General features: G+C 34.2%; 1 protein-coding gene across 1 annotated transcript; it reads right to left on the bottom strand.

Moving 5' to 3' along the window:
• Positions 1-5,955: 5,955 nt before the first annotated feature.
• LOC132187341 (uncharacterized) lies at positions 5,956-17,352 on the bottom strand. The gene is made up of 10 exons (XM_059601629.1): positions 17,108-17,352; positions 15,149-15,233; positions 13,092-13,166; positions 12,968-13,004; positions 10,610-10,693; positions 10,455-10,515; positions 10,237-10,343; positions 9,530-9,595; positions 6,286-6,435; positions 5,956-6,189 (listed from the first exon to the last, which is right to left on the bottom strand). The coding sequence occupies exons 1-9, from the start codon at positions 17,190-17,192 to the stop codon at positions 6,340-6,342; spliced, it is 696 nt and encodes a 231-aa protein (XP_059457612.1). The 5' UTR covers positions 17,193-17,352; the 3' UTR covers positions 5,956-6,189; positions 6,286-6,339.
• Between the last annotated feature and the right edge of the window lie 4,056 nt (positions 17,353-21,408).

The following is a 21,408-nucleotide window of genomic DNA, read 5'->3' as shown; positions in this document are numbered from 1 at the left end:
GATTTTCAATCCAAATTAAAGCACAAACCAACTAATCAATAGTTGAAATTTGTAGTTAGTGACTAAACAAAATAAACAAAAGAAACGGCATTTATTTCGATCAAAACGGAAGCTTACTAATTGGAAATTACTCTTTATCTTTAATCAAAGGATTTACTTATATATCTTTTTTTTTATTTACTTATTTTTTTTTTAGGTGAATTTAAAATTGTTCGAATTGTATAATCGTCAATTACTGATATTGGTAAACGACCAAAGGCAATTTGATTATAATTCAATTCGTGACGATCATAAGTAGAAAGCTCATATTCTTCAGTCATTGATAAACAATTTGTTGGACAATACTCAACACAGTTACCACAAAATATACAGATTCCGAAATCAATACTGTAATTAAGCAACCGTTTCTTTCGAATATTAGTTTCAAATTTCCAATCAACAACAGGTAAATCTATAGGGCATACACGAACACATACTTCACAAGCAATGCATTTATCAAACTCAAAATGTATTCGACCGCGGAAACGTTCTGATGTGATTAATTTTTCATAGGGATATTGAATCGTTACAGGTAAGCGATTTGCATGGGATAGGGTAATCATGAAACTTTGACCAATGTACCTTGCAGCTCGTACTGTTTGTTGACCATAATTCATGACCCCAGTTACCATAGGGAACAGATTGTAAATATCTATGAATATTTTTATGTTTGTTTCTTTCTCTTGTTTGAGACAAGCCACAAATTGAGAATATAGTATTCCTTTACAGTGAAAGAAGTTGGAAAGAAGTTGTTAATAATAGATTACCAAGAGAAATAGGTAAAAGAAATTTCCATCCAAGATTTAATAGTTGGTCTATTCTTAGCCTAGGTAAAGTCCATCTTGTTGTGATAGAAATGAACAAGAACAAATAAGTTTTGGCTAATGTAATAAAGATACCAATTGTGGTTCCAAAGACCCAGCGTGTTTTATTTATTTCAAAAAGATCAGAAACGAATATGTACGGAATAGAAATATTCCAACCGCCCAAGTAAAGAACTGTTACAAATAATGAAGAAACTAATAGGTTTAGATAGGAAGCAACATAAAATAAACCAAATTTGATGCGCGAATATTCGGTTTGATAACCTGCTACTAATTCTTCTTCTGCTTCTGGTAAATCAAAAGGTAATCTCTCACATTCTGCTAGGGAAGAAATTAGAAAAACGATAAACCCTATAGGTTAACGCCACAAATTCCATCCCCAAAAACCATATTTTGATTGAGCCTCAACTATATCAACTGTACTTAAACTGTTAGATAATCATAGTAGGTGATAACATCACTGTTACCATCGCTATTTCAGAACCGTACATGAGATTTTCACCTCATACGGCTCCCCTAGGGCCATAAATAAATCTAAGGACCGAGTCGGTATTATTTATCTTGCTATATTTATAGGATAAATAGGTTCCAAATCTAGCAAAGGCCCTGAATTAGACCGCTTAAATTCTGTCTGTTATATAATAATAAATAAAAAAAACTACGTCTGAATCGATCTTATCCTTTATTTAATAAATTTAATAAATAATTTAAATTCTTATTTGTTAAGTAATAACTTTTAGTCTTCAATAAAATATTGCTTGTAGAAATATCAATAACCCGTCGTTTTCAATTATGAAAAATAATTAGACATTCTATTAGTTTAGTTGATGAATTATGACACTAATTCTATCTCCATGACTATGTATATAGGAAAGAAAGAATAAAATAAAAGAATAAAAAAAGGATCTCTCTTTTTTTTTGTAATTCTATTTTTTCTATTTTTTTTTCATTCCTATTCTTCTTTCTTTTATTAAAAAGAAAATGGGGATTCTAAGAAAAAGGGGGAGCTTACAAAATAAAGGATTATTTCGTTTCCGATAGTCATTTATTTTAATTGGTGGATAGGAGTATACTCTGGATCGGAATCGTGGGGAGTACTGCCTGATCATTTCTACTAACTTAAAGCCCCAATTAGTATTCTTTTTATATTATGTGTAAATGTCCTTTGGGATAAATTACATAATCACTATTACTAATCCTTTGCGTAGTTTGGCATTTCTAACCATCCACTCATTTTTGCTAAACCCCCCGCTTTATGGTAATGCAAACAAATGTTAGTAAAAACCGAATAGGGTTGATTTTTTTGAACCCGCTTCAAGCTAGGATGACATGACTAATCAACCAATCTTGGGGTAAACGGTTTCTTCTTCTTCTGTTTATTTATGCTCAACTCTTTAATTCTTCTTATACATCGAAGACGAGACTCAATAATTTTACTGCAAATATATATTATATAGCTGTTTTCTTTCACTCATATAACTATATAATTTAATATAATTTAATTCATTAATCAAAAATCCAAATAATGAATTAAAAATGAAGATATCTATGCAATTTATTTCAACTCTTTTTCTATAACGACTAGAAAGAAAGGAATAGGGAAAAGTTTATGTTTCAACGAATCGCACGTAGAGCTATTGATAATACACATAGGGTTAATGGTATTTCATAACTAATCGATTGAGCAGCAGCTCGTAGACCACCTAAAAAAGAATATTTATTATTTGAACCATATCCTGACATAAGAAGTCCAATGGGAGCAATACTTGAAACCGCAATCCATAAAAAAACCCCGATATTGAGATCGGATAAAACAAGGCGATAGTCAAAAGGAATTACTGAATAACTTAGTAGAATTGATATGACTGCTATGGATGGTCCGATACTGAATAAACGAGTATCTCCTCTAGATGGAAGAAGATTCTCTTTGAAAAGTAGTTTTGTCCCATATGCTAGAGCTTGAAGAACTCCCAAAGGACCGGCGTATTCGGGTCCAATACGTTGTTGCAGCCCTGCGGATATTTCTCTTTCTAACCATACAATTACTAGTACGCCTATTGTGATTCCCAATACAAGAGTCAAAATAGGAACAAGCACCCATATAATTCCATAGACCTCTTTTAAGGATTCCACTCTGTAAAAAGAATTGATATCTTGTATTTCCGTTGTATCAATTATCATTTCAACGATCAACTTCTCCCATAATGATATCTATGCTACCTAGTATTGTCATAATATCAGCCAATTTCATTCTTTTAACTAACTGAGGAAGAATTTGCAAATTGATAAAACCCGGCGGGCGAATTTTACATCTCCAAGGAAAACCACTCTGATCCCCTATCAGAAAAATTCCCGTCTCTCTCTTTCTTCCGCTCTACATAATATATTTAACAGTTACAAAGTTAGGTAATTTAAACCTTGTAGAGATTTGAACTCGTGCCATACATGTCACTTGGTAAACCATTGAACCATGCAAGTCTTGGTAAATAAAATTAGAATTTAAAATTTTTCTTACTCATTTATAGGTCTTTCATCCATTATATTAAGTTATCTTAGGCCCAATTAATCGAGTTTGGACATTTAAGTCCATCGCCTTTGGCTAACCTACGGGGTTAAACTAGGGTTTAAGATAAAGGAAGTTACATTTTTAATTTCAGCATTCTAGTTCCTAGAAAAGAATAAGAAAACTTGAAGAGTATTAGAGAGACAAACAAATGAACCAAAAAAAAATTTCAAACAGACGTGGCAGACAATGGAGAGATAATTGCTTTTTAAAAAAAAATTTAAAAACTTTTGTCACATCAGTTTGAAAAAAAATTTGAGTTCATTTGTTTGACTCCCTAGCATTTTTCAGAAAACTTATATATTTTAACTTAGTCCTTTTAAAATGATGACGTTGAAGGAAGACTTGGAGATTGAAGTAATATCGAAAAACCAATCATTGATTTTAAAGATTCCTCGCTAGAGGTCGAGGCAAGTGACTCCTTACCAAGTTCATAATGCCAATGGTGATGACACCTTAACAACTTAATAATAAATGTTGCCAACATTTATTGGACAGAGAATTTATTGCCAAATTCTTACTGAATCATTTATTTGGTTGATAGTAATGATTAAATTAAATCAAAGTTCATAATGTCAATAGTAAGAGTTTATTGCCCAACACATGCCATATGACATCTAAATTATGAAGGGCAAAAGTAAACCAAAACTCAGCTTTCATCTCAAATACATGAAGAAAAATACGAAAGGAGGCAGAGCGCCCCAAGAAAGATCCTAGTACAAACATTACAGTGCAAAGTACAACCTAACAATATCTAGGAATGTGCCAAATAAATTACCCGGTGCAATAAATTTTTGATACATAGTCCAACCAAGAAAGAGGCCACCAGAATCAATGGTTTTAGGCAGCCCAATGGATAAGATGCCTGAAAGAGACACATACTGCAATTGCAAGGGAGGTTGAAGCCACAACTGGGAGGACTGATAATGACTAGACTGGAGTTGTTGAAGAGGAGCAACACCACAATGTCCGACAAGGGAGCTACCTAGTGGAGAATGCTAAAAGGACATTGCAACTAGATATGGGAGTCTCTATCGGTTAAAAGAAGAACTAATTAAGGAGATTCGGAGGAAGAGGTAGAGGAAAGCCAAGTATCTGCCGTAAGAAACTAAAAAATGGCATTGGTGCGCATAAACCATGCGTGCCGTGACAAAGTGTGGGCTGCACGCGCTGTGCAAGGGGGCATTGGAGGGAAGAACAGAGGTTGGTGTTGCTGTTCAACCTTACCCCGATGCTCCAATTTAATGCACAAGATCTGTTCTCACTGTACTTTTTATCTCCGAGTCCAACTATCCATTGCCTTTCTTCTTTCTTTTGTTTTTGACTAGTACCTATCCATTGCCTTTCTTTTTTTCTTTTGTTTTTGATAAGTAACTATCCATTGCCTTTCTTTTTTCTTTTGTTTTTTTTTTATTATTATTATTATTTTTTATAAGTAACTATCCATTGCCTTTCTATTACCACATGGTTCCTTATTAATCTCCCTCTTACCTCTTTAAACTCTTTCAACCATGTCATGTAAGGTCTCCTCTCGTTTATTCATTCAACACTGTTTTTGTGAGAACTCTCAGTTTCATGCCTTACACCTACGCGAGAGAGTTTCCAATAGGAACGTTAAGCAGGAATAGGATTCAACAAGTACTTCTATTCCTTATATTTAGGACAAAATAAAATAAAATAAAAGGTATACATCTTTCAGAAAAAACATGGAAAGGTAGCACCTCGCATCATTGATTAAGACAGGTGAGAATAATGGGGTAGCAATAATTGATAGATCTATCTTTCTGTAAAAGCCACAATGATATTTGAGCACCTGATAAAAAGCAAAAGGCAGTGGGAGGAAAATAATGGCTGCACAAGGCTGTTGTACCAGAACTGCAAAACAAAGATCTGTCAATTGATTGAAGATGACAAAGATCAACCCCCAGTGCACCACACCAACAACAATACTACTATAGTCGTTCAGAGAATAAAACCCATTGAAGGTCATTTAAACTCGTCCAGATGAAATGTCAATTGATTGAAGATGACAAAGATCAACCCCCAGTGCACCACACCAACAACAATACTACTATAGTCGTTCAGAGAATAAAACCCATTGAAGGTCATTTAAACTCATCTAGATGAAAGGTAAGAACATCATCGGCTGTGTTTGGCAAAGAAGTAGATCGGACCGGACCCAAAAACTCTCTCAAAATCAACCATAACATTTTTACTTTTTACATCACATCAATCACTTTTTATTACTATTCAAATAAAAAAATCACTACAAAACAAATTTTTTTACTTTTTATACAAAACATTCTTACTTTTTACTTTCACATCAATCAAATCTGTTACAGTTCTGGTCCACTTCCTTTTTCAAGCCCTTTGCTAAACACGCCCTAGTATAAAATTTCAATTGAAACAACTACCAGAAAACGACCATAATAATTGAAGAAGTTGCTTAAAAATGCTATCTAAGAAAATAATTTTTAATTTTCAACTCCTCGAAGCAAAAGAGAATAATGTAAGCCAATATAAAAGATCAGTAGAAATAACTTATATATAGAAGTTAGTTAAACAGTAAATAGTATTAAATTTTTAATGAGTCGCAAGATCAGTGGACAATAAATATATCAAGACTTTCTCAAGAATTATCCACAGCACAAACAGGTAACTTCCGAGGGTGAGGACATTGAGCATGCTTTTTATGTTTGAAAGAAAATCAAGAAAATAAAATTAAAAATCCTGAGGCATTTGATGTGTGTAGTCTGAGTGGTCCTGCGAACAGATAAATAACAGAGAACTTAATCAAAAAGTGAAACACTTTAAAATTATCATGAAAACATTAGGGAAGGGAATTTTAATAATACTTACTTCGACAATAACCATGGTTTACAGCAGAAAATCAAGCTGACCACAAGATATCAACTAGCTCTGCTTTGCTTGAATCCATTCAACAAAATTGTCCAGGATCAAGGGCCAAGCAAGTTCAGGATCATAATTATCAAGATCCGGAAAACTTATCTGCATTAAATAGTGTCAGATGTAGCTCATATTTTACAAACTTTTTATTCAACCTACAAAATAAATCATTTTTCCACTCCATTTCTTGTTTCTCTTTTTATTTCTTATGAAAATGCTTGCCACATTAAAACACTCTTGATTGCTAACAACACAAACTGATCACTTCAACTTTGCAATTGAATAAATTTGTAAGCACTTCTGACTAGCATGGTACTAATACAACCTAGATCTCCATCAACTATATGGGCCAAGGGAGGTGGTGAAGCAATTGGTGCGTTTGTGTAAAATTTATGTTTTTCACATTGTTTGTAGCTTACACTCCACAAGGACAAGGGAATAGCGAAGGGAAATAAGTACACCAAAGTAAAAAACAAAAAAGATGCGTGGGGCAGCCCAACAAAACCCCCAATACAACTAGTACAGTGCAAAAAAAAAAAAAAAACTTAAGATCTACTGGCAATAGACCAAATGAATGGTCTGGCCCATTGGATTATTGACCCATTGACTTAGAAAGGGGCTGCTTGAAACGGCTGTTTGTAGGAGCAGTCCAGAGACAAATCTGCTTGAAACAACACCTATTGTGTCAAGAAGTTGTAGCAACAAGCAAACTTGAAATCCACAATAAGGAGGGACCATTGGTAGTGGTTAGACAGGAACCGACAAAGAGAAGCACCACCACGATGTCCGGCGAGGGAGGTACCCAACAAAGTAGGCTTTTTGGATACCGTATTCGGATATGCAACTGGATCTGAGGGTCCATAGGCCAAAAAAAGGGTACCATCTATAGAGATCCAATGGAGAAGGAGAAGGGAAGTCATGGATCTATCACGTGAGCAAAAAATGGGCGACCACGCTTGCAGCTCCCACGAGCCAGATGCGTGGTGTACAGGCACAGGGCTAGAGGGCAGCAACAGGTACAGCAAAGGGCGGTGAAGGTGAAGGGGTGGCATGTGAGCAGAGGAGGGAAGGGAGACGTGAAAGATCAAAAAGAAAAAAGGGGGGATGTTCGTACTCACCAAAAAAAAATAAAGGGACTCATGGGAAGGATAAGATCACTAGAGGGGGGCGGGGAGTGGGGTGTGGTGGAGACGAGCTCTTTGGGTGATCTCACTACATGAGTTTGATAGACAGAATGGTATGACTTAAATAACATGACAATCATAAGGTTTAGAGAACAGCTATGCCAAAGAGCCAGATGCTAAACGTGCTCAGCCCGAGCGAGCCTGAGCGCATCTAAAATAGATTATTGAAACTAGAAGTAGCCAAATGGAGAGAAGTCTCCAACAAGTTTGCCATTACTACAACTGAAGTTAACATGAGCTTCAGAATCACTTTTACAACTTAATGCACCTAAATCTATCAGCTATCTTTTTGCTAAGCGAAACTAATGTGCAACAAAGGTTTTTCATCTCTGTTTATGACACGTTCTTTCACTTTCTTACAAATGCACCTGGTTGATCTTGAACCCATGATTCACCCTCTACCCGATTCTTATGGGGGGAAGAGGCGCCATTTGAGCAAGAGCTCATTGGCAAACATCACCATTTCTATCTTCCCTCTCAGCTTATGACTTTATGCCTTAATAACTAATTACATTTAGCTACTTCTTGATTACACTAGAGGAAGATGTACACAATTGACAATCAGACCCCTTTGTTTTCTTTTTCTTTTCTTTTCTTTAAGAAACAGAACCCATATGATTTTAAATAATAACCCTACTGCTGTTAAGATTCATTCCATTCTTTAGAAATGTATGTTTAGAAGTAGTTTGGTAACTTGTTTTCAAAAAGTGTTTTTGTCTTTAAATATAGAAAAGCTTTCCAAACACGTTACCAAATGAGTCCTAAATTTCCTATAAATGTTCCCAACATTTGAAAGGCCTAAACTCTTCCAATTGTTTTAAAGACATAGAAATCATTCTACATCAGATGTATTCTCTCGGTTCAATAACCAGTCCTACCGAATCCAGTTTGGGGCCACCCAAAAAAAACCGATAACTAAAGAAAAATAGTAATTCTTGAGTTTTGGTCAAGTAGAATTTTTTTTTTCTCTACAAATTAGCACTTTGACTATGCCGTTTACTTTGAATTATTTCAATATTGAGTTTATCTCAGACTTACAAATTCATTCCCACCATGGTTCCCCTTTTTAAGAATAAGTGTTATGGAATTGGCCTCGAGTCGAATGGTAAAAATCATAAAAGAATGGAGACTTCAGATGATTTAAACTTTGAAATGTAGAGCTCTAATTAGCACTCCAAATGAGAACGAAAATTATATCAAATTTGGTTGATGATTTGTGATATTAACAAGTGGGACGTACAAAGCCCCAAGGAAAACCAACATCCATGGGGTGAGAAATTTCACCAATATGTCACATAGGATATGGTTTCCATTGAAGAAGAACAAACTGCTTGCTTGTAAATGTTAAGGGTAATGTGGAAAATTGTATTTATTTATTTAGTTAAGAATTTAAGATACAGTTCATAATTCATTGCCTATGTGAAACAACCCCCACCTCCCCCAAAAAAAAAAAAATCATTGAGTCAACCCAAATTCCAGCCAGGTCTATAAGAAAAATTGGATGCCCCTGTCAGTACCCTAACAAGATATCAGTCAAAAGAATAGCACCCAAGGCACCATCAGAATATTTACAGGTGTCATAAATGGTGTTGCTTGACTACCCAATTGCTAGGGATCTCTAGAAACATTGTGATATTTTATTTTATAATTCCTATCAAGTGGAAGTTGCAAACAACTTCAAGCCAGACAATTCAATGACTTGTGTGTAAGAGATAATTCTATGTATCATATATACAGTTTTAGCTTCACCGTGAAACCAAGAGGTAACTATAAAGTAGAACTTCAAACGTGGGACAATAGGCATTGGTATTTTCTTTCCCCCTCATGTAGCGAAGTAATAAAGTGTCCATGTGTATGTACATGCACATGCAAATGCAGTATAAACAGAATTCAGTTAACAATTTTACAATGATATAGATCTTGGAGTTGTACCATCTGTGCCATGCTAATAGTATATAGCAAAGAAATAAAGAGGGAGAAACACAAGCAAGACTTTGTAAACATAAGAGTACCTCATTGCAAAACCGATAAAATCCCATCCACTGATCCATGTTTATGACCTTGTAATCATTCTGACTCTGCATCCGGAACACAATCATAAAGGGAATAATTAATTTGCTTTTTGGTGGGTGGGGGTGGTGGGGAGTGGGGAAGATAAAGGAGAAGGTTATATGGGATCAAGAATTAAAAAATATTAGCATCACATATGAATAGGCTGTTTGCTTTCTAGTCTACGCCTATCAAATCAATCAGTTTGTTAAACACGTGAACCAAGATCCATGATACGAAAACCAAAATCAGAATGAGGAAAAAAAGATATCGTGATGGAGGAATAGCGATTCTAGAACAATCATTTCAGATAGGCAATGAATAAGATGAATCTCTGCAGTCTCAACAGAAAAGCAAAACAATAGTCACCAAATCAATTCCACATTTTTCTCAGAATATGGCGGAATTCATAGGTACAACAATGCCAAACAGTGTGATCTATAAGCCAGGCAAACTAGAGTGGAGCTGCAACTATACAAATTTAGCAGCTTAAATTGATGTGGTTATCCCCCTCACCAGTATACATGAGAGCTGCGCTGCAGGTCTATCAACTCTGACCATTAAAAATAACATACTTGGGCAATTCTAATCGATACTTGAACAATTCTAATCGTGAAAAAACAAACAAACAAAAACAAGATCGAAGAAAACCATAAAGGCATCCACTCACCTTTAAATACTCGACAAACAAGTCGACCTGCACCCGAAATTGGGAGCCTAAAACAAGATCCAATAATTCGCATATGCTCTCTATATCAATGCTCTTTTGCTTCTCCTCTGACAGAATAAATACAGATGGTTCAAAGTGGAGAAATATGAAATTAAAATAAGGAAAGAATAAAAATCATGTTTCAAGATTGAACATTGTTCCTCACAAAATCATTATACCTGTTAAGCAATACCGGAATCCATAGGAATAGAAATCCACAAAGTTTGATGGCCTCTTAACCTTCTCCGGACATATTGAAAAATAGAAAATCAGCAAACTTACAGTCTAACGCCAGCAAATCTTCAGAAAGGAAGCCATTTCAAATATTTATTACCTCTTTCTCAAGCTCCGGGAGGGCCTTTTTTAATTTATTTACAGTGTCAGCTCTCAATGCTTTGAGGCCTCTTCGCCACTCTTCCTGTAAGATGAGCAGTGTTTTTTTTTTTTTTTTGATAAGTAATGATGATATAAAACAAAAGCGCAGAGGGGCGCAACCCATATACACGAGAAGTATAAAAAGAGAGTGCCTAAGAGGGAGAAAAATGAAAGAAAAAGTCAAAAAAACTAATCACTAAAGGAGCTAGCCAAGCGGCACAAGAGTAAAAAGTAAAAAACGAAAAAATGAATAAGTTTCTCTAAAGTTCTAGTGGAATTCTCAAAGCATCTAGCATTTCTTTCGCTCCATAAACACCCCATAAGACAAAGAGGGATTATCTTCCACACCACCGCACTTCAAGAACGCCCTCCCGTCCACCAGCAATCGAACAAGTCCCTTACCCTGCAAAGCATAACCCAAAGCAACCCGAACCGACTAAAAATAGTATGCCAAAGAGCACTTGCAATCTCGCAGTGAAGAAGATGATCGACTTACTCTCCGGTCTTCTTACACATACAACACCATTCCACTACCACAAAGTTCCTTTTACGCAAATTATCGTGAGTCAGAATTTTGCCAAGGGCCGCAGTCCACCCGAAAAAAGCCACTCGCAACGGCACCTTAGTACGCCAAATACTCTTCCAAGGAAACGCCTCATGGTCGATGTTGGACAAGGCCTTGAAGAACGACTTCACCTCGAACTTACCTTTCTTAGACGAGGACCGGCAAATACGATCCACAGTACCAAGGGAGATCTTACAAGAGTACAACCGATCAAAGAAAGAAATGACCATATCCATCTCCCAATCCTAGACGGGCCGCACAAAAATGACATTCCACTTGACAACCCCATTCCTCCAAGTAAAGTTATCATTCACCCAAGCTTCTTTGTATCTAGCAATACTGAACAGGGAAGGGAAGACATGCTTCAAAGATTGTTCCCCACACCAAATATTATGCCAGAAACGAACTTTCGAACCCACCCCCACCTCAAACCGAATACCTTTGGCAAAGAAGTTCCAACCTTGTCGAATATGCTTCCATAAACCCACACCATGAGAGCCCGAAACCTCCTTTGTACACCACCCACCATCCTGGTCTTCATACTTAGCTTTGATAATCTTGTACCAAAGAGTCTCACTCTCATTCGCATATCTCCAGAGCCATTTTCCCAAGAGAGCTTGGTTAAACTGATGCATCTTCCGAATGCCAAGACCACCGGAGCGCAAGGGACAACAGACTTGATTCCAGCTTACAAGATGCAACTTAGGCTCATCTCCAATCCCTCCCCACAAGAAATTTCTTTGGACTTTCTCAAGCCTTTTTGCTACACTCATAGGAATAGGAAACAGAGACAAAAAGTAGGTCGGAAGATTAGACAACGTACTCTTCATGAGAGTTAAACGGCCTCCCTTAGAAAGATACATTCTCTTCCAACCAGCCATCTGACGCTCCCTTAGAAAGATACATCCCTTAGAAAGATGAGCAGTGTTGTCTCAACATAAAACTATACAACTCTGATGCAGCCAACTACTTACTGTATTTTAAGTAAATTTCAGTTTTGGCAACTTGAAGCTTTTTTATTTGATGGATTCATGTGTAATATTGGATTGAGCCTAATTTTATATGGCTTTAATTTTAACTGTCAAATCATAAGGAGCCTAGGGTCAAATCAGTTCTTAATTTGGGTCTTTATTTCACGACTTATCGATAGTTTTATAATGAGGGGCATTTTTTTTTTTTAACTCCCGCACATTAAGGGTAATCTAGTAATGGAGTTGAGTGTAAAAATTGTTTGGACCTTTCAGTGTTTTAGATTTATTTTCTTTGATCCGAAGTTAATGTTTATTTGAATTTTATTAAGTATTTAATAAACTAGTCAAATTAGCAGTTTAGTCATAATAGATTAAGGAAGAGCCAAAGAGTCTCATATATATGCTTCATTGTACTCAAAGAAGATAAACTTGATTAGTGGAATATTGAGTAATTTGAGTTTCAAGGCAAGAGTGCCTAGAGTGTTCTCCTATTTCTCTCTCTTCTCCTTCTTTGGTGCACTGATGCAAAACAACAACAAAATTCTCTCTTTTCCTTCTTTTATAACCTCAAATCAGACCCCTTGTCTTATACCCTTTGAAACCTTAAACACCCAAAGTTTTGAAAACTTTCAGAACAAATTCAAATTTTTTTTAAAAAATAAATAAATAAATAAATAATCTACTAAAACAAACGGGTGATATAAGGATAACTTAATAAAAATCAAATTGAAAAAGAAGAAACAGAAACAGAAAGAAGATACTGTAAATAAAATTTTCTTACCAGGGTAAAATATCCCTGTTTTTCCGCTTTCATTTTCCTGGTATGGCGGCCATCAATTTTATCAAGTGAGCTTGAGGGTGAAATTTGAGAAGTGAGATATCCAATGACTCTAAATAAAACTTACCAAGCAAGCATCAAGATCCTCGCATCAGTATGATCTACTTCCATATCAGAACAAAGATTTTCAATTCCCTCTGGGCTGTTGAAAAAAATAGTTAGTATACTAAATTGTACTTGCATTTCCAACTAGAAACAATTGCTTCTCACATCAAAATTAACTAGGCGGAGTTTTATACAAACTTTTAATTATCATTAAAGTAAAATGAAATTCGCCAAATATCTATTATCCAATCATTTGTTGATCGTGATTAAAAAAAAAATCATAACCTTTTTCTCCTAGGAAAAATAAAATGCCACTTCTTGAGATAACAATCTGATTTGATCTCAGAAATAGGGAGAAATGAATTGCTTTCTTTTATGAACTAACAATTCCTTTCTAAACTAACAAAACTTTTACTCGGAAGACAAAATTGTAAGTACATAGGTTGAATATACTACAGGCTCAAGATAACAAGTCAAAATTTGAAAGAGGAATGGAATCCAAGAAAGAATTGCAATATGTACTGCCTAAAGCATGCAGACAGTCAAATAATGAACGAAGGGAAATGCTTCTCAGCGAGCTCCCATTCAGCTCGGCATTGTTAAAGTACGGTATTCTTCTCACACCAAATTGTCCACACGGCACACATTGGACTTTCCCCCTAACTCACACCACTCTCATGAACACTGAAATTCCCTTCCAGCTAGCAAACACTTCCATGAACAGTCCGAGGCAATCAAAACAAACGAAAGGCTAACAACCACAACACTCTTGCAATAACACAATGTAACAATGGTCTACCATCTCACCACAATCCTCACATGCAACAAATGTCCACAATTATTTTTCCCTTTTTCTCATGTTTTCAATCATCAGAATCTTGCCAAAAACTGTTCTCCATTTTCCATGGTACCTTTGCACAACAGATATTCTTCCATGGAAATTCAAAAGTTAAAAGACGCTCTAAGAGCCTTAAAAAAAACCACTAAGTTGCTTAAGAACTTTGGTTTTGCTTCAATATTTTACACATTTCTAAAAAAAAAAAAAAAATCATTGTTTTTGAAATCCTATTAAAGTAACTTATCAAAATAAAAATAAAAACAAATCTGATTAAAGTTAAATGAATTGCCTATGCAATTTGTGCTCAAAGTACCTTTAACCATTTCAATTCCTTCACTTCCCCTCACCAATGAATTTATAAAATAAGTGTATCCACCTTACCTTTTTTTTTCTTTCTTTATTTCTTAGAAATCCAATTAAAGATTAAATGGATCACCTATGCATCTTGAGGTCAAAATACTAATAACCATTATGATTCCCTCCCTTCCCCTCACCAATGAATTTATAAAATAAATGTCTCCACCTTACCTTTTTCTCTTTTAAGATTAGTAAAGCCAAAGAATTTTTAGTTTTATTTTATCAAAACTTCATTAAAAATATAAAAAGGCGCAACCCAATTACACAAGAACTATATTAGAGAAACACCTAGAAAGGAAAATAGATAAAAAAAAGCACGAAAGTCAAGCACATTAGGAAAGTTGCAGTTGTAAAGAGGTAAAAAGTATGGAAGAAGAAATGCTTTAGTTCCACCACCATTCTCTCGCAATTTTCAAAACTTTTATCATTTCTTTCCCTCCAAAGATTCATAAAAGGTCAGAAAATATATGTACAAAGAGTTCCAAAAAATCTGGTTTATAGAAGAGGCAATTGAATTATCATGCCATGCTTATTGCACAATCCAAAATACTCGAAAATCCAATGAAGATTCCCAAAGTCATGCTTGAAACCTAAGAAGAGGTGATACAGTGTACGTAAAAAGGAAATTTATTTAAAAAGGGAAAATATACCTTACACTACTAGCCAAAATAAAGCATACATCTGCATTGAGATCTAATAACACTAACTGAATAATTACATGTGATATAATGTGCAATGCCAACTAAACATGGAATACAAGCCTCTGTAATGCAATTGACTTCGAAATTATAAAATGCTGACTGAAGTTTTGCGTAATTTAAAAGGCAAATAGTCAAACACTAAAGCCACAGATTATAGTTGGTATTGTGATAGAGCAGACTTACTCGATCATAGCAGAAGATCCATTTGCATATGAATAAAATAGGTTATCGATTCGTTCCAACTCTTTTGAAGTTGCTTTACTTGATGCTGAACAAATGAGATTCATGACGTCATAAGCAGTGATAGCTAAGTAATTAACAAAAACAATAAATAACAAATAAAAGATATTGACTCACATATCCATGATAACTGAGCTAGAATTTTTATTTCCACATATGCATAACGCATGTTACTCAACTCAACTAAGCCTTATAGCCAATAAAATGGTGTGGGTTCTACGGATCCCCCATCCACAAATCATGACTCAAGACAGACCACACCCATACAAAATTTAGGTGTCCTCACATGTACAAGTAAACTGGTTGCCTGCCCTCTCATTCATGCAAAAATTAAAACCAATTTCTTGCTGCAATTTCTACATAACTCTCCAAAAAAATAAACACTATTATAGTGATATGGCAGTAATTTAACAACATTTTCAATATCTCAAAAAAAACTACTCCACTTCAAACAGAACTGAACCTGGAGCAGGAGCAAAAAAATTGTAGTTGATTGGTTGAGATTTAGTAACTGTTGCGCATACTGGAGATTTTTTGTGACTTCCTTAATATCAAAACTTATGCAATGCAAAGCAGGGAACTCAGTGCACCTGGTCCAATGCTTATTGGTTTCCAAGTTCATGAGGTCAGAATAGAAAACTTAAGATACTATAAAAGCCATCCCAGCCTGTTACTAAACTCCAAGTTCAGCTTCATTCCTTATCACTCTGTTTGGTTCGCAACTCACACCTAAGAACACATAAGAAAAGAATGGAAATGTATCTTTGCTCGGTTATATAGAAAAAGTGGATTGAGAGAACAATAGAAAACAAGAAAAAACGTTTGAACGTTTTCTTCCTTACACTTAACATTCTCTCCAATGTCATCTATTTTGCGGAGAAAATTTTAGGTGGCAAAGAGGAAATGTCAACATTCTCAAATTTCCCTTTCTTTTGTCAACCAAAAACTAGAAAAGAAGGAATTGCAATGTTTTACTTTCATTTATTTGCTCTAATTGCTGTCTTCCCTAATAAATTATACATCCTTTTAGTTGAAATAGTTAGCCTTCAGCAAGAGAGAACTCTTCCATCATGTTTAAAGTTCAAAATGTTCTTCAGTGGGTTAGTTTTGGCTTCCTTTTGTATACTCCATGTGCAATTAGGGGCGCCTCAGGCTTTCCTTTTTCTTTAATGAAACTTCTTATTATCAAAAAAAGAAAAGAAAAGTTCAAAATCTGAAATTTCTTGGGAAGTAGAGGTTTCATAACCCACTAATCCTTTTAATGCTAAACCCTTCTTTCAGATGTTGCAATGTACTAAGTAAACAGGATACTCTACAAATGAGCATTTGGTGTCTTCCAAATCCTTCTAAATTTATTCTTTCTTGGACAGTGGCTCTAAATAAGTTCTTAATGGTTAAACGCTAAAGATGGTAAATAAATCATACCGCTCAATTGTTTTACCACCAAACACCCGATTTAGGCATTTTATTAGCTCAATGGCTAACTTTTCCAACTCTTAATGCTTTATCTTCCCTCCGTCCCTCCGTGTTCATTAATTTAAGACAAATAGTTCATTAAGAATCAAAAATAAAGTAAATAAATTGATGGTAATTATAGATCATCTCTATGAACAAAGTCCACTTGCGCTTTTGTTACCCTTTTGTACTGATAAGCAATAAGAATTCATTAAACAAAATCAAAAAGGTTAACCTGCCACCAATAATACAGATCATCCATGACATCAACTGCACTCAGACACTCAGAATAATTCCAATTCCAATCACAATAGCTCATAAAGAAAATAACCGAAAGTTAAAATTATATTCCAAAAAATAAAAAATAAAAAATTCTAAATCTAAATGAAACAAACAAAGCTGAATGAGAGGAAAGCGATCAGAGAGAGATAAAGAAAGATCGAATACCGGAGCGGAAGAGATCCACGGGCGAAGAATTGACAGACGGTGTTGAATTTGGTTGACCCGTCTTCCTCGACGCAGCGCGACGCATCTTCAGGAATTCCAGCGAGAGAGGGAGAGAGAGAATCAAAGCCTCCAGAAATCCCTCGAGCGAGCGAAGACGCTTTTCGTCGGTTGGAAGAGAGAGTTGGAGTTGGAGATGGAGAGATGGAGATGGATTTTGTTAATTCGTGTCTGAATTTGGGATTTGGGTCTCGTGTAATAGTGAAAGAGAGATGGAAGGTGATGACGTGGACGGGGTGAGTAGTGGGAACCGTCTGAGTTGGCAGCGTACCGTGCAACGTATGGTCGTTCGTTAGATTCAAGGTACAAATACGGTAAAGTGGAATCTAATCTAGTGATTGGTATTCGTAAATCACTCTCATCTCATGATTAAGATCCCACATAATTACTCATAAAAAATAAAAATAAAAATCCCACATAATTTATTTTAAATTGAGATTCTCAAATCATAAATTTTAACTATTCATTTGAAGGGTGAAAAGACTATTGAAATTAGCGGTTAGCAGTCTGCAACTGCATTCTACTAACCGCTTTTTTTACTAACTACTTTTTTTGAACCTTTTTGTTAGACTATTTTTTGAGGCCGGTTTTGGGCTCACTTTAGACATTTTTTTGCTCACTTTAAACATTTTTTTTCCTTTTCATGGCCATTTTAGCATTAAAAATTGTTATATACCAAAATAATTGTTGGTCACCTTTTACACAACATATAATACAAATAAAATTACAACAAAAGCATCACTTCACTTGTAGTCTTATGCATAACATACAAATAAAACACAAAAAACTTCATAAACTCACATTCAACATTTTCATAAAAATTCAATTAATCAAAAAAACCTATTTCAACCAACATCATCACAAACAGAGCAGCCCCAAATAAGAAAAAGAAAAAGAAAAAAAAAAAAAAAGTATTATTGTGGATCACTTATATATATATATAAAAGCGGTTAGCGGTTAGCAATTTTTACTAACCACATTTAAAAGCGGTTAGCGGTTCTAAACTTTCACTCCTAGTTCATTTTATCTAAACGTCTAAAATAAACCATATTTCAGCATTTAATGAGAAAGCTACCTCAAGGAATTTAATAAGTAATGTTTCTTCATTAAATGTTGAAACAAGGCTTATTTTAGGGAACGGTCTTTAAAGAGATCCTGAAGCCATAAATAAGAAATTTGTCCTATTAATAAAAATAAAAATATTATATATTTTTTTAAAAAAAAATTATTAAACAAAATTATAAAAAATTAAGGGGTGGTTCGGTTACTCTAAAGGGCCAGATCTAAAAAAATTTTAAAAAAATTAAAAAAAAAAAAAAAAAAAAAAAAACGTTTGGTCCTTGGGGGTGGTTCGGCCAACCCCAAGGCCAAACGATTTTTATTTTTTATTTTTTTTTAGTTTGGGTTTGGGGGGTGACCGGACCACCCCCAAGGGTCATGGGGTCGTCCAGCCACCCCTGGCCGGCCATTGGGGTGGCTTGAGCTAAAATGGGGTGGTTTGGCCACCCCTTATGGCCAATATGGGGTGGCCAACCACCCCTTATCTTTTTACTAATTTTTTATTTTTTTATTTTTTTTAATCAGAAATATTGTTTTTTTATTATTTTTTTGTAGTTGGACAAATGTCCTATTTGTGGCTCTAATATTTTTAAGAATAAATCCTAGTCATGAACTGGATATTCTCCAGTCCATTATGAACCGGAAAGGATACTATTCTTTATTTTAGACGCTAAGATGAGATGAACGGATGAGATTTATAAATTTGAGAATCTCAAATTTAAAAGGAATTATAGGGGACCTCGATCCGTTTAACTCCCTAATAATCTTTAAGAATAATGTAACTTCTAAAAATGGGAAAAATATAAAAAAAGCCCCCCAAATTGCCGGCCGTTTGTAATATAGCTCCACAATATTCAAAAGGTACTAAAGTAGCCCCCGAACTACCAAAATGTCAAAAAGACCACTTATTTTTTTATATCCCTATAATATCCATATTCTTTTAACAAATAAAAAAAAATAAATAATAAAAAAAAAAAACAAAACAAAACAATTTTTTAACAATACATAAAAACCAATGGGCGAATAAATACAAAAAAAAAAGGTTTTTTGGGAATAAATAAATAATTTAGGCCAACTACAGTGATTAATTTAGTTCAACTATAGTGACTATTCATGTCATATTAAAATAAAATCAAATGTACGGTTCTTGAGATATTCAAAAAAAAAAAAAAAATTTAGTCCCTGTAATCAAATTCTGTTAAAAAATTATTTTTATTCGCCCATTTATTTTACTTTAATACGACATGAAGCAATTTGTAATTTAGGCTAATTACAGTGACTAATTATTTATTTATTCCAAAAAATATTTTTTTTTCGTATTTATTTGCCCATTGGTTTTTTAGTATTTTTCACTAATTTTTTGGTTTTTTTTTTTTACAATTATTTTATTATTTTATTTGTTAAAAGAATATGGATATTATAAGAATATAAAAAATAAGTGGCATTTTTGATACATTTTTGTAGTTTGGGGGCTACTTTAGTACATTTTGAACATTATGGGGTTGTATTGCAAACATCTATAGTTTGTGGTGGTTTTTTATATTTTTTCCTCTAAAAATTATTAAATTTGGGATGAATTTTGATCTGATAGATATTTTAAAAATCACATCAACTTTAAGAGGATAAGAAAAATAGTTTTTAACATTAGGTTATTCATATAGAGGAAGAATGAACCGTCCTTAAAGAAAAACTGGGAAATGTTGTTACGAAGGGTCTCATCTTACCTAGATCTCGTGATAGTGTTAAGCATATTCTAGATTTTATATTTTTGTAGGACTGATTCAAAGACTGATTAACATTATTACATGAGCAAGATAAGAAACTAATACGATAAAAATAGCCCTATATTATAGGGGTGTTCAAACGGGCGGTTGCCCCGCCAACCACTAACCACTTTGGTAGATAATTATAAAAAACCGCTAATCACCTATGACGATTGCGGTTAGTGGTTTTAATGATAGAAAAAAGTGGTTAATTACTACTAACTGCCTACCATTATATATAATAATATAAATGTATATTATATATTTTATATTAATAATAATTATAATATAACATTCAAAACGATGCCGTTTTGGCCGTGTATGACTATATTAGTATGTATGTGAAATATAATGTGGTATGTGATGTTTTGGGCTAAACCTTATTCAAAAACATTATTAGGCCCAAAAAACAGCATGTTCATTTTATATTTTTGGAAATACGCTCAAAAAATAGGCCCAATGATGACCCAAAACACTTAAAAAGTTCAAAAATTCATATAGAAAAAGTTATTATAAAATCGCAAGTTATTAGTTTGAATAATCGCTAACCGTAGGCTATAAAATAATTATTAACCGCCTAGGTGGTTATTAAAAATCGATAACCGTCCAATGCGATAGCGGTTTGCGGTTATAGTCAATAATCGCTAACTGTAACTGTTTATGCAGCCCTACTATATTATGTTGGTCGAAGTTTTAGCGTTACTCTTTCATGAATCATATGTAAACTTTTGAATTAAGATCTAGTGTAATAATACTCAGTGCAATAGGGTAGGGATACGTGTATGAGCGAGCCCTACTTGCTCAAGCAAGTAATCAAGTAGTTCAAACCCCACTTGTTTTGGTTGTTTAGGCACCTGCTCAAACAGGTGACACCTCCTCGAACAGGTAGGACCTGCCCATGCACTCACATACTATTGCTTTACCAAATCTTTACTCGGAACTTTTACTACCATGTTAACCACTTATATAAATCTTCCGCTAACCTATTTATCTTTTCTTTTTTTTATGACTATAAAAAAAAAAATCAAAATATTAACAAATAACTTTCTTCACGAAAAATTTTAAATTTTTTTTACTTTTATGTCATATCAAAATATTTTTTCAACAAAATACAAAAAATAACATTTTTTAAACAAGGTTGTCAAACACCACTGGAACAATTTTTTATAATTAAATTTTATTTATATTTCTCTTATAGGGAAATGAAATTATTAAAATGCCCCTAAAATTTTTATTTTTGTTTGTAGTATTATTTAAAGGATGAAGATTTTTTTCAACCTCTAACCCATCTATTAAATTGATCATCCAAAGTAAAAATAAGACAACTCAAATGGGGAATATGACCAATGGGAAAGAGCCGGTGTGTAAAGAATTGATGGCCATGTCTAAGGTTGTTTTTAAAGTCTTTGTTTATCTTACTTT

Source organism: Corylus avellana, chromosome ca7 (assembly GCF_901000735.1).
Source record: "Corylus avellana chromosome ca7, CavTom2PMs-1.0".
NCBI lineage: Eukaryota > Viridiplantae > Streptophyta > Magnoliopsida > Fagales > Betulaceae > Corylus > Corylus avellana.
The sequence above is the reverse complement of the archived record's forward strand: the minus strand, read 5'-3'. Positions and strand labels throughout refer to the sequence as shown.